At 39.4% G+C, this 20767-nt stretch overlaps 1 protein-coding gene across 5 annotated transcripts in view; it reads right to left on the bottom strand.

Moving 5' to 3' along the window:
- The window catches only part of AUTS2 (activator of transcription and developmental regulator AUTS2), a 1103682-nt gene that overhangs the window by 814698 nt on the left and 268217 nt on the right, over positions 1-20767 (bottom strand). For all 5 annotated transcript variants that reach the window (XM_057695934.1, XM_057695936.1, XM_057695931.1 and 2 more), the window contains one exon: positions 14373-14585. In XM_057695934.1, coding sequence (XP_057551917.1) covers positions 14373-14585 — 213 coding nt within the window. The remainder of the gene's footprint in view (positions 1-14372; positions 14586-20767) is intronic.

The raw sequence follows: 20767 nt of genomic DNA, 5'->3' as shown, positions 1-20767 counted from the left end.
TTTATTTAAAAACAAGCCAATATAAAAATAACTTTTTTAAAAACCTCACCAAGATTATACATCTGATTGGTAACAGAAACGCCCTTGTATCTATAAAAGTTTTCATTTCAATATTAACTTAGAAGAAAAAGGTTCAGATCATGCCTATTGTTTCTTAGTTTGAACCTATAAAGAATTCAACCACACAGAAGCACAGTCGCCTCTTCTAAAGATGAAAAGCCCCCAAAGAGTTTTCAGTACAGACAGTCCTTGACTTACAACTCCTAAGCCTGAAAAACACTTCCATTGACAAAAGCCTGCACTCATACCCAACTGCCACCCCAATATAAGTGCCCAGCAATGACCACCATGAACAAAAGCTTGTGTTTTTAATGCTTTTGGACTAGTCCCCCTAAAATTTGTCCCCATGGTCTTTTATAATTTTTCATTTTACTTTTCCTGCACCACATTAAATTCTACCTAATTGAAAATTTTCTTGGTTAACAATGTGTCCTTTCACAATAAAAATCATTCTAACAAGTAGAATCATCTATTTTTTACTTAGTAGGACTGTGCTTCTCACATGTAACTCACATCAGACTCACTAAGGCAAAGTGAATTGATTTCTGAAGATGTTTTAGAAAATAGATAAGACATTTTAGAAAACAGATAAGGCTGATGTGATGTGATGTGATGTGATGTGATGTGATGTGATGTGATGTGATGTGATGTGATAGGGGTGTGATGTGATAGGGATACTGCAGTCAAGAACCACACCAAGAGCAAGATGGAGGAATTCCTAAATGCATAAAAATGTGTGCAGTTCTATACTTATACAAAGAAGTTTCAGTTTAGCCTGTAAGTAAAGTCAAGTCAATAAAGACTCTTCAAGCAAGTAACATGATTTACTTTGCATGCTGTCAAGATCACATTACAAGGAATTTGGAGGACAGATTGAAGAATGGTGAGATCAGAGGCTGAGAAGCCAGAAAAGAAGCTACTGATATAGCCAAGGGAAGGAGGACCCGAACCAATGCACTGGCAGGCAGGGTGGAAAGTGGTAAATGGAGAAGGACAGAGGAGAAATACACAGGACATAAATCTAGAGGATGTGCAGATGTGAGGAGTGAAGGGGGAAAGAGTATGACTTCCAGGTTTCTAGCATGAGAAGATTTATGGCTTGGATGTTTAGCAGCTGCTGTGCACATTAACTAAGTGAGGAAACTGAAGAGGAAGAGCAAATTTAGGACAACTGTTGTAGAGTTCAATGCAAAACATGTTGAACTTGAAATGCTTATGAATGATCTAGGTTGAGGGAAAGAAAGTGGTAAGCACCTGAGTTTATGAAACTGAAAGCTGAGAGGAAAAGTCTGGGTTGGACGTTCAAATGGAATTTGTGACTAAAAAGACTGAATCCACCAGAATGTAACTTCCTCCAAGGCAGAGACTTTTGTCATTTTGTTTGCTATATGCACCTAAAGTTACATCTGCCTATAGGAGTATATGGTCAATAAATATTTAATGAATGTATGCCAAGGGAAAGTGAGTATTGTGAGAGGGGGAGTGAATTGGTTTTTGAGAAATTCACCAGGAAACCACCATTTCTAACACTTTCTAAGAAAGTTAGTGTTTCCAAAAACAGAAAAAAGAAATTTACAAACTATCTTCTAGCAGGAAAAAATAAGTTGCTAGTAAATTTGAAACTGCTCCATAAGCTACTCCTGGGATCACTAATTGTATAATCTCCCATCAGTATTCTCACTATAAACTTCAGGCCTAAATACCTTTACAAATATTCCTTTTAAATATTTTAGAATATTTGAAGTTCTACTTGCGTTGAAAATCACTGTCTACCGTCAGTAAACAGAAATGACAGAAAGTGAGAGATATTTTCTGCTTTCTGCAGAACAGCATAAAAAGCTCCACCTTTGCACAGAAATATGACTTTCCCATACCAAAATTTCCAAGAGTAAGAGTTTACAACTGGGTTTGTAACCACAGCAAAACCATTTCTAGAAAATATAACTGTTTTTGTGGTCCATGTCAAAAACATGACAGTTTCTAGAAGCACTGGCGAACCATTAATTTTTTTAATAAAATTACTGGACCAGGTAATTCCCAGTAACTTGCACCTGAAGTAAAAGTGTGAGAATGTCAAAGCCTTTATTTGTAAAACTAAGAACCCAAGAGAACTGATAAACAACACAGCGCTGTTTCTAACAGTTACTGATGCCTTCAGTAGGATAAAGCATTATTCTCCAGAGTTTCTTTAAAAAGAAGGAAATGGCATGGTGGGACTATAAAGGACTTTACTACCCATGTATGAAGGTATCCATTCTCTGAGAGATGCTCAACCATATCTCCCTGTGAATTGCACTTAATGCACCCGTCTCAGCCTCACTTACGTTGAGAGTTCTCCACGATGTCAGGATGGATCTACCAAGCTGTGAACGCATCAAGGGAAGAGCTATGATTATACATCCTTTCTGTTGTGTCAGAGTCTCTTACATGAGGTTTGCACACAAAGAATGTGCAGTCAATGTTTGCTGAAAGAGCAACTATGGGGAGAATGGATTAATTAGGCCATTAACAAGGAAATAACATCAAACTGTTTTTTAAAGTCAAAATAGTTTAGACACAGGGCATGTGGGACAATAATTTCACAGTGCAAAGACACACTATTCATACTTTGATACTAAAATTAGTTTGTACTTTTACGGTAAAAAAGGATGACCCCACACAAAATATTTGCATGTAAAAGAGGACTCAGTAAATTCTATCTCACCCCCACCCACCATCCCCTGTCGCTGCTGCTTGTCTATCTCTTTGGGATTATCTCTGAAAAATGGAAGGCCGCAGTTTCTCTGGGCTTTTCCTGGCTGCGTTAGCAATTTCACCATACTGATGGCCAGGACACCAGGACGACAGACTGCTGATACATTCCATGGGAGAAGAGCAGACGCCATCCACCACCAGAAGGGCAGTGGTTTCTTGGATTAAATCTTTGCCTGGTGTGTATCTGCTGATCATCAATATCTCATTTTACATTCATATCCCCAGAGAGAGAAAACAAAGATCATACTGTATTGGCTTTTTTTTTCTGCCGTAAGCAATTAACGATGGAATGCAACAAGAGCATGCAATTAGCAATGTCATCAACTGGAAAAATAATTATTATTCCAACCTCCAATCATCCAACTTTAATTTATGAAGCACCCTCTTCTATGTGCCAGGCAATGTGCTATAGACACTATGGTGGAGAAAATGGCTATGGTACTTTTGCTTCAGGGGAGCCTGGAGTCTAGCAGAAGGGGCAGAAAGAAGGATACAGAATGGAAAAGTCTATAATCATAAATTGTGCTAAGTTTTAGGAAACTAAAAAGGTGGGTGCAAAGGAGAAAGGACTAAAGGCAAACCCTGGAATGAACATTTCGGCCAGGAAAAGCCTCTTTGAGAAGTTGACATTTCAGCTCAGGCCTAAAAGACCAGAAGGAGCCCTTCATGCAAAGAGCAGTGGGAAGGGCACTTCAGTGGAGAGAACAGCGTGTGTAAGGTACCTGAGGTGGGAGAGAACTTGACATGTTGGAGGAAATGAAGGAAAGGACAGAAGGGGCAGGATCCAGTGAGCAAGACATGAAGCTAAAGAAACAGAGAGCTGGAGAGCCAGGCACTAGAGCCCCTAGGAGTCTGAATTTTAATTTGAAGACACTGAGAAGCCACCGAGTGGATTCACATCCAGGAATAATATGATCAAATGCGTATTTTTAAAAGCTCACGTTGCTTGTGGTATGGAGAATGGACTGCAAGGGCTCGACAAAAGAAATGGGGAACACGAAAGGTATCTCAGGTTTTCCAGGCAGCGATAGCCATGAAACAGGTTTCAAGGGTTTTACTTCCCTACGTGCAACACAAGCCTGGGCTCCTTGTTGTGTCACAGGGTAACGTCCTCAAGGAGCCTGACTTTAGGTGGGAAGAAGGATGTGTATTCAACCAACTCTAAAACGGGGCACAAAATGAAAAAGGTCAAAAGTGAACTATAGAGTGACCATACAATCCTAGTTTCCAGGAAGTCGTGATTTATGCTTATCTTTCCAAGGTAATTATTCAAAGTGTCCCCTTTCACTCTCAGAAAAGCCCTACACTAGGTGATAAATTCTAAGGTCATCCTAGTCATAAACAGAGAACCATGGGAGTTCTGAAGAAAACACAAATAATTCTGAGAGAAAAGATCATAAAAGCTTCAAGGAAGGAGTAGAGTCAAAGTAGTCACTGAAAAACAAATGACTACTGAAGAAGGCCATTCCAAATGAAGGGAAAGGCATAAGCACAGTGTGGAGGAAACACAGGACTCACGTAAGCAACAGCAACTGCAGCAACAGTCTGGTGTTATGGAGAGCAGAAAGAGGGGGACACGGCTGGAAAGGTATGTTGGAGCAAACTTGGGACCCAGAAGGCCCTACACTGAGGAGGCTTTTGATTTTATTTCACTGGCTACGGAGGGTCACTGAAACTTTTTTTAACAAGATAGCAAACAGCAATGAGCAAAACAATGTTGAACTATGCTAAGAATCCAGGTAAGATGATCACTATAAATGTGGGGGGGAAGGACCAGCATGGTCAAGGGAGCAAGGAGCCAGGTGGCAAACGCATTTTGTAACTTTGAGAGCAAATCTAAGTGGTTCCCCATGCAATCTTGACTGGGTCGAGAAGCAAGCAAGAGACTCTGGAGGGAAGGAGAGAGTGAGATGAAAGCCAGAAAGCTCAAAGTCTAGCCTGAAGGCAGACCCCAAGATAGAAAAGGAGAAAGATGGGCTGTCACGTTTAACAGGAGACAGAGAACAGCGGGGTCAGAATCAGGTTTTTTAAACCCTATATCCATCTCTCTCAATATTCTGGTGTATCAATTTGTTTCCTCACTCCACCTAGAGAACCAAGGGGGCAGTTGGCACAGACTCCTTACATGATCCCAATATACTCCCCTTCACACAGCTACACAATCACAGTCCCTGAAGGCATCACCCTAATCCTCCCCACTGCCATACTCATCCGAGAAATACAAATTTAGAGTTTTAATATGAGGAGGTAAGAGGCAGGTGATAATAAATTACGCAAGTGGGCTGCTTAAGTTTCAGAAAGTACCATTCAGCCTTCTAGCAATGTGAGCTGGGCCCATTACCCAGCTTTATATTTCACCTGAGAGGCAGAGGCTTTTCCCATCATCCTCATTATTTCTTAGGGAAATTTGATGACAGTATTTTTTTATATCAAAAGTCATTATTAATAGTCTTATTCATATAGTGTGATAATTTTATTAGCAACTGTTCAGGAGATCATTTTGCACTCATCTCCAGGGGAACAGCATTTCTGGTCTCATAGCAATGCATTAAAAACAAATGCTACCTACTGTTGACGCACCTCAGGCAATTGCTGCATCCCAAGTATGAGTTTTGCTACTTAAACAAAATTTCTTCTGAGGGCTGTTATTCTGTTTGGTTTTAGAAGGAAAATATTTGCTTCTGAATTTGTGGAATTCAATCCAGAAATTCAAGTGTAACATTTTATTATATTGAAGCTTTCTTACCAATGAAGAAAATAGTTAATGGTCTTTAGCCTCAACTAATACATAGGCAGTATTTTCAGATTTCATTCACGCCTGCCCCGCAATACTGCCATCGAATACCACCAATTTTTATAGCATGGAGGATTCATAAAACTTATAAACCTTAAAAGTGAAAGACCATGTGGTACTGAAAGAAGCAAGCAATAAGAGGAAACTAAAAGAAAGAGTAATGAATAAACTCCAGTTACCAGATGTATAAAAAGTTGTGTTCTTTGAGGGACCTGGTAGGTTTAAGGAGAGAAGAATACAACATAATTATTTGAACGAGGCTACATTCTAGTAAACTACCAAAAAGCAGCCATTTTGAAAACAGTATTTTTTGTAATGTAATGTCTATAGTATTCAGAAGAAACATTTCTCTTTTTTCCAATAATATTTTGAAAAAAAGAAACTCAATTAGTAAATATACAGAACGAGAAAATGACCCTAGTGCTGATAAAATTATTTCAAACACAACATGGTTTAAAAACTTTAAGATCTGTTACAAGTTTTGCAAATACCATAATGTTCCATTTCTCTTTTTTAAAAATAAAAATATGAATACGATTCAGTTTACTAAAAGTATAACTCTTGCAGCACCTGCACTGCAGTTGCTTAAGAAACTTGGTGCCACATGCTTGACCCTGCCCCAGGGACTATGGCTCCACCAGTCAGAGGTGATGCCTGGAAATCATACATTCCCATCCATAAAATGCAGCTAATTGCTTCTCACTCTAATCACAGCCAATCTCAGCCTCTCAAAACCATCACTGGCAATTAGGACCAGCCTGCCTTGCACTACGTGATTTGATGACACAAGTGCTTCCTGAGCAATCGCAGGCTCACAGTGGTCACAGAATGACCAGCAACAATAGTGTCACTATAGGCAGAGGCGCAGGAGAAGTGGCAGCTTCTGCAGAGCTGTGATCAATGAATGCAGGTCAAGTGTTTCTGCAAGCCCCGTGGCAGAGCTCGTCAGGCCTCCTGAAACACAGCAGGCGGGCCCTGACAGGACTTGCCCTAGTTTGTGTGCCATTTTTCCACTCCTTTGTGGGTGTGTTTGTGAACACTAGTATGAGGACACACACCTCTAGGTGTGAAAAGACCTTGAACTCCTGCAAGAACTCTGTTATATCTGCTTGGTATAAAATCACCACTACTTGCATCAAGAGACAAAATGCTCCAGAATGCATTTAGAATACCCAAACAGGTTCTTTTAAACATCATTAGGACCCAGCAGTAACTCAAGTGCATTAAACCAGTTGGGTTCCTGTGGCAAAGCAGGTCTAATGGGATTGAGGGTTAAGTACAGCAAGGGGTGTGTCATCAAGGTCCCCTCAGCCCCTCAGGGAATCTCTAAAAGCAAATATTGGTCCTACTCAAAAAAAGCATATAATTCAGGATGGTTGTGTCTCACACTGCAATGTTCAAGGGAAAACTAAAAAGAATGCCGTAATGTATCTATCTTCATATTTAATTAAAAAGAGAGTTAAGAGCACTTCCAAGAGGGAGGTCATTCCTTGTTCAGCACAAGATTTCTCCATGCAAAGCTATTTTGAGAATGGGCAATGAAACCATTCGACACAGAAAAATTTAAAAAAGCTACCATTTCAGAAATCCTACTGATGCTTTAGCTAACACCTCTGAAGATAAGGTACAAATGACAATGCCACAGCTGGAAGCAGCCATAACAGAATTAAGAACGTCATCCACTGCCAAAGTCCAATTAAACCCTCTTCTTCCTCTTTCCTCATTGTGCCTGGAGGCACCAGTTGCCTTCAACAGAACTGTATGATAGGAAAAGGTTTATAGGAAGAAAAAGTTGCATGCAAGACCTTGAATATAATACCTCAAAGTTCGAGAGATCAGATCATCATTTTCTCCTGCATAGTAACTATACAGACAGCAGAGGAGGAAAGAAGGATGATGTCCTAGGAAAAACTAACAGTGATTACTACAAGATGTTAGTGGATTTAAAATAAGAACCCTACACGATTATACACATTTAAAGAGAACCATACAAAGGTGAGCTCTGGGCAGATGGCTTGGTTTCCAGCCCAATGAGTGCACATTTGGCTCTGGGCAGGATGAGACACTCTGCTATGCTTATGTGCACATACTGAATCTTCAAGCACACCTTCAGCTTTTCTTCCCTGGAAAAAGAATTACAAATTGGGCCTTAAAATATCCAACAGTTCTCAAGTAACATTTACCACACAGAGTTGCCTGGGCCTGCCTTAAAGCCCACCCACAATTTCATTTTCAATTAGCAGCTCCTCGAAAGGCAGTAATGAAAGCAGTTGCTAAAGAGCATTCAGATGTCACTGAAAGACTGCAAACCCAAACTGTAAATAGCACATTGTGAGTCGCCTGTCACCACCATCAACTCCCACGGGAATCTCGCAACACGTGGCTATCACAACCATCTGTTCAGCTCCCCACCGACACCACTGCAAACCACACAGCCACCCACCCACTCCCACCTCCCACTCATTACCTGTCATGTACAGACTTGTGCGGAGATGGGACTGCTGTAAGTGGAGATTAGAATGCAGAACACATGGAGGCTTATTTCACATTCTGTAGCTAAGATCTGGCCACATGCAGACAACACTGCATCTTCAGAAGAGGGAAAACACGTACCATTAAATTAACACAGAAATGCAGTTTTCATATAAATAAAGAAAGGGAGTCTGTCTACCTTCAGAGAAAAACATGCTGCCTCACCCTCAATCATCGGTATTGTAGGAATTTACAGTAGGTAAAGTTGAGTATCATTTCTGTCACCCCCCCATCTTACTCCTCTAACGATATACAGGATATTTAAATGGCCCTTAGTAAAGTTCCATGCACACATACATATAACAAGTTCTTACTTTGGGATTGGTGAATGTCACTGTTTTATGAAACAATTTCTATAGATCTCAGGATCACTCGAGCTGAGTTACTGCCCAATCTTTCAATTGCAGTTCCTTTTCCAATTCAGCCTATTTTCTCTCCATGGGTTTTATTTTATGAGGTGTAGTCAATGTGCTATGTCTTTTTTCAGTCGATTTTTACTAAATTTTAATTAAGAGTTATATATGTCACTTGGGATAAAATTTATCACTGGCCACTCCACACATCTGTCTCACTGAAGTCAAGTGATATTTATGCTCACTCTTACCAACACGCAGGGCTGACGGAATACATTCCAGACAACAACGTGAGGAGTCAAGAGACACAAAACAAAAATTCTAGAACTCACAAAAATAAACTCACTGCTTCTAAATGCCCACGAGCAAAAAAATTAAAAAACAAAAACAAAGAAAAAAACAAAAAACAACAAAAACCTTCATATAATTTATTGTTATAATAGTCCCAGGTTTCCAAATACCAGAGAAATACCTCCAATATAATATACAACTAATTCTAACAAGAGACCATCCTGGGCTGGAGATTCCTCAAAAAACAGATGTTAAAAACTGGCATCTTATCCTCATTTCAAGCCAATCAAGATTCCAAGAGTAATTAGAAGCCAATCTCCTTCCCACTCCCGCTCCTAGTCTTTTCTTATATGCTTTTATTATTTCTGTAGTTTGGACAAAGGGAAAAAAGTAGTGTGCAATTTAAATGCATCAGGAGGAAAAATGAAGAATTTTCTTTAATATCTCAGTTTGTAACCTCCACATAATACACAATTTTTAAAAAGCAAGTGAAATCCCAATTAACGCATTAAACTTAAACTCTGAAGTAAAAATGATTTAACTGCAGCTCACATTTCTTGATACCAGCTCAATATACCTTCAGTCACTTAACCACTGTAACAAATGTATTTATGAAAGAGCACCTAGCAAAGTTCATGCCTTTTCATTACTAAAGTATAATACCTAATTACATTAGTGTTTCAAATGCTCTGATTGCCAGAAACCTGTAGGCTCTAGAGTCAAGCTGGATAAATACTTGTGTGATTTCAGCCTGGATTTCCACCCAGAACTAATTAGCAAGTCTTCAGCAATGTGACTTGAAATGGATCTGTTTAATCAAAGTTTTCCACTATGAATCCTCCCTTGCAAGTTAATTTCTACTAGGAACAAATGTCACAGAGAAGTCTTCTGACAAACTGAGTCCACTGAAATAAAAGATATGCCTCTGGTAGTAAATGCTCTCAAAGGAGAACAGCGTGGGCAAGACATTCTGCTTCATCAAGATGGGTGCAAGCTCAGCTGGTGGCTTAGCACCTGGGCCTCTGACCAACACAACCACTTACTTCAAATAAGGCAAACATGCAAAACCAATACACGAAGCAGATGCAGCCACTACAGAAAGCTTTAAACAAGAGCTCTAATTCTAAAGACTTGGCACTGGAATCAATCCCTCCTCTTCCTAGAAATCAGTATACATCTTTGGTATCTATAATATCAGCTATTAATCCTCCACCAAGTTTGACTCCCCCATAACAGATTTTCAGGGAGGAACAAATTTCCATTCCTTACAAGCAATACCTATCCAGATCAACTTGTATAAAGATTTTTTTAACCACATAAGGCATTTCCAATGTTAGCCATTCTCATCAGCAAGGTTAGAGTCTAACTGCTGGGCTCCTGAAATAGTCCCAGATTCCTTTATTTTCCTCCCAAATAGTGTTCTCCCATGGCTAGAAGCAATCTCAACAGATTGCCTCTCTCTGGGATATTCTGTCTTTAGATGAATGGCTTTTTGGCACTTAAAATTCAGTTAGGAGGGAGACTCTGGGATTTATTTTGATGATCCATCCTGTTATCTGTTAGTTAGAAGAGTTCATATAACTAAAAATCCCCCCTAGTTCACTTAAGCCTGTTTCCTCTGGTTCAGTTCATACTACAGAAAGACAGGACAGACTAATGGACTAAATGGAGATTTTGAAATATCCACTCAGAGCCAAATCTGAGAGTTCTCTGAACCCTTATCAACTTTTCCTCATCGCTTCTCTATTTTTAAAATTCCTCTGCTATCAGTGTTTTCAACTACAAAGTACTAAATTTTTAAAGCATCCCCTGTGGTCTAGAAGTTGGACATACTGAAAGAGAACTAAACCCAAAGCCCTCGGAGGAGTTAAGTTTTCCCAAAATGCTTCTGCGGAAGTTAAGACTTGGCTGGAAATCACAGCATGTGATTTCATTGTGTTCTTCGGTAGTTTCCCGAAGTTTCCAATTAGAGAGTCAAGATCCTTATGCAGAGGACCTATTAATCTCCGTTTTGATTTTCTACTCCCAAGTCAAAGTAGGAGAAAGAAAAAAAAAAAAAAAAAAAACCCTACCATATTCTTATTAGTAAGAGCCAAAACTTTTTAACTTAATGTCTGAGTACTCACATCATGGGCAAATACTTCTGTGTAGGACAAACATAAGCACAGGGGGATCTGAAAGACATGCAGTCTTTTGTATAACAGTTAACTTGTTCCTTTCTTCATTTTTTTTAAACCCCTCTGGAAATTAAGAAGTGTTCAAATTTGCCGTATAAAAAAAGTGCAACCATTTTATAAGACAGTTGCCAGCTCAGCATCTTCTAAGCCAGTTTGTATTTATACTTGAAAACATAATCCACCAAATAAGTTCCATTGGGGTGGTTATGTGCTAGTTAAAACACTTTCTTTTAATGGTATGGAAAAACATCACGAGAACTTAGGTTTTATAATCAGGCAACAGAAGGAAAAAGCGGTTTGGTTTTAGAACTACACATCTCTCTTTTAAAAGTATATAATTGCACTCTCACAGTAAAAAGATTAGTTGCCTTCAATGAAGTCTCAAGAAAAAAAAAGAAAAAAAAAAAAAAAACAAACCCTATTATTTTCTCTCCACTAAGGAGTAACATCTTCCCACAGTTAAAGGAAAGCTGTGCATTAAGTTGGTTGCTTAGGGAGTACCAATTCCTAGTAAGATGCAAACCTAATCCACTCTCACCAAGTCAAAAATAAAGACTAAATTCTCACCTCCTACTGCCCTCCATCTATAACTCTTCCAATTATGCCTCCCTCAATGAGAGGCACTACACAAGAATGCATTAATTTAGAAATTCTCCTCAAGGAGACTCCAAAGGTAAACTACTTTCAGACCTACTATGGTCTTCCTTTACAGACCTCAGCAACACTATACTTCTCTACATTATTCAAAAACTTAAAGAATCATGGAACTGAGAAACCCTAGTCCAAATCTCTCATTTTACAGATGGGCAGCAACAGACAGTGATTTGTTCGGGGTTTCATAACAGTACATATGATACTAGGAAAATTATAAATGAAAGTATATTACAGCTTTATCTCAATTATCAACTTGTTTCCCTTCCTACCAAAAAAATAACACTTGATTTGGATAGTATATTTTGGCATCAACACTAAAGATAAGAAAATATCACTTGTTTTTAAAACTCTTACATAGGCCAAAGATACGATTCATTCTTTCCTTTTCCATGATTCATAAAAAGTGAGCCAAACTAACTGCTTTTCAAATGTTTTCCCTGAAACAAGGATAGCTTTGATTTCAAACACCAGTAGTACCAGAATACTGATCATTAAGACCAAAAAGCTACATGAATGAGACATACAAGTCCTAGCCTTCTTGTATGATCACAAACTCTTTCACGAGAGGACAAAGAAAGAAGAATTTCGAGGACAGAGAATAGAAAAGTCATATCAGGTCTGGGAGTAAGAGAGTCAAGGATGAGGAACCACAGTTTTGTAGAGGCTCAGAATTAAACTGATTTCTTGCCTGAAAGGGTAAGAAGCCCTCCTCCCACCCTGTTGGGAGGGAGGACCTCGAGGAGAGGAGGTGGTCACACTGTAACCTCTCTCCATCAGGAATAATCAGTTTCCCCACATATCTCACATGGAGAGGCATGAGTCAGGAGTCACAAATACCACAGGAACATTATCTTTTAAGAACTTAGCCATTCCTTGCTCACCTATCTTTAAAAAAGAAAAGAAAAAGAAAAAGAAAAAGTTTTTTTTAAAAAACCTCTTCATCCAAATGTGGTTGCCTTCAACTTTCCAAGCTCTTTCTCTGCTCTCTGTACATGGTTAGTTTATCCTGTTTTCTTCTCAAAATTTCATAGGCCATTTCTATAACCACAACCACTCCCTCTGACCAAATGGACTCAAGTTGTTTCAAAAATACTTGTAAACTCCCTGTGTCCTATGACCTGGAGTCCTTATCTCAAACAAGAGGGGAGAGGAATATACAGGGAAAACAGAGCAAGGCAGAGAAGTCTGGGTCTAAACCCTGGCTCTGTCCCTTACTGTTAAGTGGCCTCAGACAAGTCACTTTATTTCTTTAAGTCCCAGTTTTCCTATCTGTAAAGTAACCATAATATGGATCTACTAACCAGAGTTGTTGTGAAAATTATAGATTATACTACACAAACTCCCTCACTGAATGACTGTACCATGCTATACATTAGATAAATGTTAATAATTACTATTTTAACTCCAACCTGGCATTTCATTTCGGGACAAAGAAAAACTGCCATGTGTGTCAGATTTGGAGACACTTCCCTGAGATCCTCCTGAGTCCACGCTGAAATCCATCACTCTAGGTATTTTCTCAGAAGTTTACCCATCAAGTTCAACTCTGACACCAAACTGTCCACTAAATCGTATTGAAGCTTTTGGTCCTTCCAATCTTTTCACTAAAAATCATTACCAAAAATATGTTCTTGATTCTTTATAAGAATGATTTCCAAACTGGCTTGACCATTATTATATAGAAGTTTCTAAGACTACAAATTTCTGTGCCTAAACCCCTAGCGATTCTGATTTATCAGGTTCTACAGAGGAGCCAGGAATACGTGTTTAATAAGGCTCATGATGTGACTCTAACGACCTGTGAGATTTTAGAACCACTGTTTTGTATCAACCTAGACCCTTCTCCCTCTGCAGAGAAACATGTGCAAACTAGGAATTACCTGTTCAGCTTCTAATTAGCAGCACCTGCTCTGTGAACCACACTCCCTTCCTCTGCTTCCTACAAGTGATAGTCAATCCCACCCAGCGGTCTCTCCAAAAACAAACAAAACACACCCAGGACACAGGTAATTCAGCAGGTGCTAAAGCCTCCGGATTTGCGCTGAAAAATTGCTATAAACAGCTTCGTTTCTCATTATTAATCTGTCTCATGTGGGGATTTCCACAGGCAGAAAGGCTCCCCAAATGCCAAGAGCTGTATTTTCTTGTGGATCATTGAAACCTAATTATTAAACAGCCCAGTAAGCCCCACAACCAGACTTTCATACAATCAGCAGATCACAAAGACGGTTGTGAATTATGGGCTGTGGAGGACAACTAAGGAACCAAAAGGCAAACTCATTTCTTCACCACTGCTCTCCCACATGCCACAGTATTTGAGCTTCCCTGGAAAATAAAAATCTTATGCACGATACTGCCTGCATGCAGACAACCATTTTTAGCACCTCAGAACCTTGAGATACACAGTGCATGTGATCAAATCTGCCCATTTTCTTTGTTCTACCTCAGAGGATCTCTCCCTGCAAGCCGGGACCATCACCAAGACTTCCGTCAGTCTGCCCTCAACGCCAATAGCAAGGGCATCAGCTTTGTCACACAGAGCACACGTGACTGAACGGGTATCGTGCTGAAGTTTCAAACCATAATAAAAACAATGAGCTTGGTTTGGTATATTCTTTTAGAAGCAAACACATCTCTGCAGGGCAGCTCTCCAGTACCCACCACGGATATCTTCTCCACCTGTTAGGAAGAACCACAGAAGGGCAGGCACCTGAGGAAGAGCAGCCACAGGAAGGAACAGACTATAAGCTTCCTCACCTGTCTGAGTCCCTTTGGCATTTTCTTTCTCTTCCCGAGATGCTGGCAGAGATTGCGGTCATTTTCTCGGTCTGAGCTGTAGTGATGTGGGTGGCTGAGTCTGCTCTTCTTGGAGTGAAAGGACAAGCCGTTGGTAAGTGCTTCTCGTTTCTTCTTGGTCAGAGGGGTCTGGCGTTTCTCCACACGTTCCTGAGGCTTAAGTGCTACATCTTTCTGTAGAAAAAAAGGAAGGAAAGGGAAGTGGTGGTTACATAGGTAGTTAGTGTCACACCCAAAACAGAGGCTAAAAGGGGACACTAGAAGGCAGGGGGCAAAGGCAAGAAAGTGGGGTATGAGACTACCTAAAAGAAACACAGCTCTCAATTTTCCTGAATCCCTAATGCGACAAATATACAAATATATCCTTTCTACTCTTATTGGGGGGGGGGGGGTGAAACTCAGCAAAGCACAAAGTATCTGTCTATTAAAAGTGATTTCACTGCTGCCTGGGATAGCAGCTTTCCATTTGATTCTGTGCTGGGTCCAGCACACGGCTATTCCCTGAGGAGGCTTAATACACTCACTTCCCAAGATGGTACATCAATTATGTTTCAGAAAAGGAGTACTAAGTGCATGCACGATTCAAAAAATCAGCACAAGACTGAACATACCAGGGCCAGGTGGATGTGAGCCAGAAAGAAAGAAACTGTCAATTCACATGATTAAAATGTTTCCTTAATGCATTATATCTTTACCACAAGTTCCTCTGAGCATCCTTAATTCCCATCTTCTTTGCAAAATGTAACAACCATATATTATCACCAAGGTCAACAGCAACTTTTCATTTACTCCTGTGTGTGGCTGGGGGATGGGGGAGCATGGGAGGATAATGGATGCTCTGGAATAGGGAACAGCACCTGTAGGAGCTACAGGCAGGCATTTCAGGCCACATGACACAGGTGAGTTCTGTGCCTACAGGCAGGTCAGGACACCCTAAGATACGAAAAGACCTGGGTTCGAGCTCTGACACTGACAGTATTCACTACAAAACTTGGAGTAAGTCACTGCAACTCTGAGCCCATTTGCAAAATGGGCTCAGATATGACCTGATACAATACGTGTGAAAGTCCTTAGAACCCTGAGAAATATACACATTAAGCACTAACATTAAAATGATTCAGCTGGCACTCAATCATTTGTTAATGAGTGGATATGTTCGTCTTTACACTGAAAATGCTCCTTCCTGGAGCCTCATCTGAACACCATGTCTCAGTTTCTGTGGTCCTAAATACACATTTAAAAATAAAGTAAAACCAAAACAAAAATTCCCCTTCATCCATTTCTCATTCTCAAAACACCACTCTGTCTTTGCTCTCCTTCACAGCCAGTATTCTAGGGGCAGTTATCTACTCTACTTCTTCCCAATATCTCAGCACTCCCGACTTGACAGACACGGAGCTCCTTGATGTCTCTCCCCATTTCAGCCACGGCCATTATTTGGGGACCTTAGACGATTATATCTGCTTTGCCTTGGCCTCAAAAGCCCACCCTTCCACACCCCTCCCTTTTCTAGTTCAAGGACTCTTCCCAGTGCTGCCAGTTCAGGGAGACCATTCTGTAACACAAAGCACTGCTCCCAGGGCTCCACTCATTCAACAAATATTTTTTTGTGCACCCAGTATATGCCAAGTACAAACTTAGCGCTGTCCTGTAGGTGCTGGGAAAACAACTGTGTGGGGGAAAAAACCCCTACCTCATGGAACTTAGAATTTAGGGGACAAATACTAACCAAATCACACAAATATATAATTGCAAATTGAACTAACTGCTCTAAAGGAAAGATAACGGGTGCTAAAACTGGGGGAAATGATCTAGTCCAGAGGAGGGGGTTGTGGCTGAGGAGATGACTGCCATTTGACCTAGGTCTGAAAGTCTGGGGCAGAGAAAACAGCTTGTGCAAAGGCTCTGAGGCAGCTGGTATCATGATTCTTTGAAAGAATGAAGTCAGGTTCTAAGTATCAGCAACGCCAGTGCTTCACTTACGGAGCCAGGCAAATAATAGACGGTCAAATTATGCTTACTAAATAAATAAGACAACTTGTTAAAGTATTTAAATCTACAAGACACATTAGGGATTTAACAATATCCCAGGCTGCCTCTAACACAGAGTGAATGAAGCAAGCTAGAAAAGCTGACAGAAGCAGGAAACCAAGGAACTTAAATAAGCAGGCACTGCTGGCACACAAGAATCACAGCAAACAGCAAGAAGCCCCAGAAAAGGGGAAGGGCCTTATCTTTGGGGCAAGAAGATACCAAAGATAACAATCTTATAAGACAAATGAGTGGCTTCTGGTCTAACTTCTAGCTGCTTCCACTGCAGATGATTTACCCTCTGCCATTGGAGAGGCAGCTCTCCTGAGGCAATGAGGATGTGGTGAGGAAGTGTTCAGGGAACAAGCTGAGATCGAAGCAAGTACACACGGCCATTGGTTCCAGTTGCAGAACCCTGCACACTATGCCTAACACATGGCAAATGTTCCATAAATGTCTGCTATGTTTATTCCTCTGTCCAGTGTCCACTACCACAGGCAGCTATGTCAGACTCAGAATTTGGTCTGAATTTGACCTGACATGTAACCAATTTAGTCAGCTATCATGAAACAACACTCAGGTATAACGGCAACACTAGCAGAAGCAGCCAGGTGAGTACCACTGTGGACTGCTCCTATATAATATGATTAAATTGCACCACTTCTAAAGGTAATATATACACTCCCCACAGGCTGAAAAAAACATCTTTCTTTGTCACACAGTCCACCTACTGCCCTACATCATATGGATGCAGAGTATTGGATTAATAAACAAATGATATTTAATAATGTATCAGCTGCGCTTTTAAAAAAAATTATGCCATTCTCTTTAGAGATCAAATCTTTTTTCATACTGAAGGTGCTCCAAAGTATATTGAAAATTATGTGCAATTCCATACAAATGTGAATTAATATTTATGAGAGTATGGTATAATTTTTTCCAAATCCATTTTATTTTCATGTAGCATATTAATCAAGGCATTCTCACTACACCACAGAATCGCTACACAGAGCAAATGGACCCCATGCAGTGACATTAGCTTGTAAGAGACCTGCCGAAGTCTTAGCAGCAGCAGTACAATCATCTCAGCTCCAATTAATATTGAGATTTTCAACTCTGGAGGCTGTGTGAGGGGAAGAAAGAGAGGACCAAAATGTGTATAAAGGTGGTAGCTTAATAAGTAAAGAAGAATGAAGTCTTTTAAAAGTTTTTATTATGTAAGAGGTTCTCAAAGATTATCTTTAGAGAGTTATCTTTATTCTTCCAAAGACATAGTTTTATTTATAAATTACTGCCTAGACCCTTTAGAACAGTTCCTGAAAAAAACAGGCTGCTATTTGTTTGCTCTATAAACATATAATGACTGCTTACTATGTATGAAGTAAAATAATCACTTAACTTCTCAATGGCTGTCTTGGGGGTAAAATGACCAAAACTGTCCATTATAAGCAATGAGACTCAAAGACAAATAGGTTACAAGCTAGCTACTCATTTTAAAACATTCTAAAGAGCTGCACACATGATTATATACATGTGTATGTGTGCATATATCCATCCACCAACAAATTATCAGCAACTAATTTAAGAATTTCGTCAAAGAAAGCTGGGTAGCTTATAAAGCACAGCCTCAATAAGAGAAGAAAAACTGTCTGGTTTATAAATAACTTTTTAGGATCAATGAATGGCAATTTTCAAAGGCCTGCTGAGTCATTAGCCTACCATGGTTCCCAAAGAAAATTAATCAGAACCACCTAGAGTGGTTTTTGAAAATAAGATGACTATACCCCATGCTCCGCAAGGGAAGCATTCAGTGCTAGCGGGGGAGGAGGGCAGGAGGGTAAGCAGGAGATCTGGGAAAAATGCTCTAAGGCATTCCTTTGACAACTGCAGAAGAAGCAAGAAAGCCAGCCCACTAGCAACAGAAGGCTAGCTGTGAGGTAAAATGATTTAGACATATTTGCCGGCAATAGAGGGGGTAAGTGCACAAGCTATGTACAACAGACAAGAATGGGTTTTTTGAATAGTTAAAATTATATGATTTTTAGGTCATTGGTGATGGAGGGCAGGGTCACAGCAGGGTATATGCTGGGAGGGAGACTCAGAGACCAACTAACCAAGGCAATTTCCTTCAACACCCAGGCTTTCTTCAAAATAGGTGATCTTGCTCTTGACTTTCCCTTTCCCCAAATTACAACCTTCCACCAAAGGCTTCCTCTGCCACTCTTGAATTTCAAAATGAGATGGTTTGGTGTTGCACAAACTAAGGGAGAGCAACAAATTGCAGATGAACACTGCGTAGGCTGCAGGGCTCCATTTGCTGATTACAGATGAAGCCAGAGACAATAGAAAATGAGGGCACAATTTGCCTGCCTTGCATGAAATAGGTTTTAGAAAGAGAGCCTCCATCTGATTTTTCCAATCAAACTAATCTGAGGGCCGCCCATCACTTACAAATATGTGCGCCTGCATTTGCCCAAGTGTACATGCAATCTAAGCAGAACATCTTCTATTAGTTATTTGATCTTAGGGACTTGCAAAGAAAATAACAAAGAAGCCAGGAGAAAAAGAAAAAAGTGCTTTCTCTGTCACCATCAAAAGACATTATTGGCTGTGTGCTGTCATTTTAGTGTGTAAGGTCCTTTGTTGGTTTATTATATTGCATTTGTACTTGTTTTTGAACGGCTTTACAAACACTGATTCCATCACTTCAGTGCAAAAGAAGTTAAAGGATTTACAGTGGTAATAAGAAGTGAAAATTAAAGAAACAAGACATAATAGCTCTTTTAAAACTCTATATGGATATGTTCACAGTGGTCCCCCACTTTGGACTTTTGAACAAATGGATTTATGAACAGACTTTCAGGACCTAAACTTTTTAGTAAGTATGGGATGGAATTCACAAACAAAATATTCAATATGGCATTCAAAAAATAATAATCCCTCATGTTCACATCTTTTAAAAACAAAAATCAAAATACCTACTATGTGCCAGATATTTTGCCACCTGTTAGAAATATCTAAGAAAGGATCCAGAACTCATGCAAATCAATGAGCTATTACACTAAAGTGGGTTATGAAAGAAGCAAGTAAGGTGTTTCCTATTGCTATATTTCACATTGGATTAAAACTGCAGCCCTGTATTGTCATAAAAATAGACAGCTCAATGCCAATAGATTGATTAGAGAGTCTGGAAATAGACCTATACAAATATGGACAACTGGTTTTCAGCAAAAGTGCAAAAGCAACTCAGTAGAGAAATAATCCTTTTAACAAATGTTGACGGAACAAGTAGATATCCATATTCAAAAAAATATACAATTTTATCCATATCTCAATCTAATTAGAAACATTAACTCAAAATATATCATAAAACTAAATGTAAAACCTAAAACTAAAATACTCTAGAAGAAAACTTTTGTAACCTTGGGTTAGGCAAAGATTTTTCAGATATGATCCCACAAGCACAATCCAGAAAAGAACAACTGGATAAATTATACCTCATCAAAAATGAAAACTACTGCTCTTCAAAAGACACTGTTAGAAGAATGAAGATATAAGCCACAGAATGGAAAAAAATATTTTCAAAGTGTATATCTGATAAAAGTTTGTTTCTAGAATATATTCTTTTAAATTATCAAAACTATGTAAAAAGAAAACAAACCCCACTTGTTAAATGGACAAAAGATTTAAACCCATACTTAACTAAAGAAGATACATGGGTGGCAAATAAACTCATGGAAAGATGCTTAACAACAGTAATCATTAGGGAAATGCAAATTATACATACATATTAGACTGGCTAAAATGGAAAAGAATGACCATACCCAGTATGGGCAAGGATGCAGGGGCACTTTCATACACTGCTGGTAGAAATGTAAAATGGTACAGCCACTTTAAAAAATAGTGTGTCTGTTTCTTTAAAAGTTCAAAGTATACCTACCATATGCTTCAACCATTCTACTCCTAGGTACTTCCTCAAGGAAGTAAAAATGCATGCTCACGTAAAGATTTGCACATGAATGTTCATATCAGCTTTGTTACAGCCTAAAACTGGAAACAAGTGTATATCAACAGATGAATAACAATGGACTCAGCAATAAAAAGGAATAACCTATTTATGCATGCTACAATGTGAATAAATCTCAAAACAATTATGCTGAGTAAAAGAAATCAAACAAAAAGAATACATTCTGTATGATTCCACTTACATAAAATTCTAAGAAATGTAAAATAATCAATAGTGACAGATAACAGATTAGTGGTTCCCTTGGCGGTACAGGAAAAGGGTATTATATGGGGACATGAGGAAACTTCTGGGATGGTGA

The sequence above is a fragment of the Hippopotamus amphibius genome, chromosome 9 (assembly GCF_030028045.1).
Source record: "Hippopotamus amphibius kiboko isolate mHipAmp2 chromosome 9, mHipAmp2.hap2, whole genome shotgun sequence".
NCBI lineage: Eukaryota > Metazoa > Chordata > Mammalia > Artiodactyla > Hippopotamidae > Hippopotamus > Hippopotamus amphibius.
This window is presented reverse-complemented; position numbering and strand designations above follow the sequence as displayed.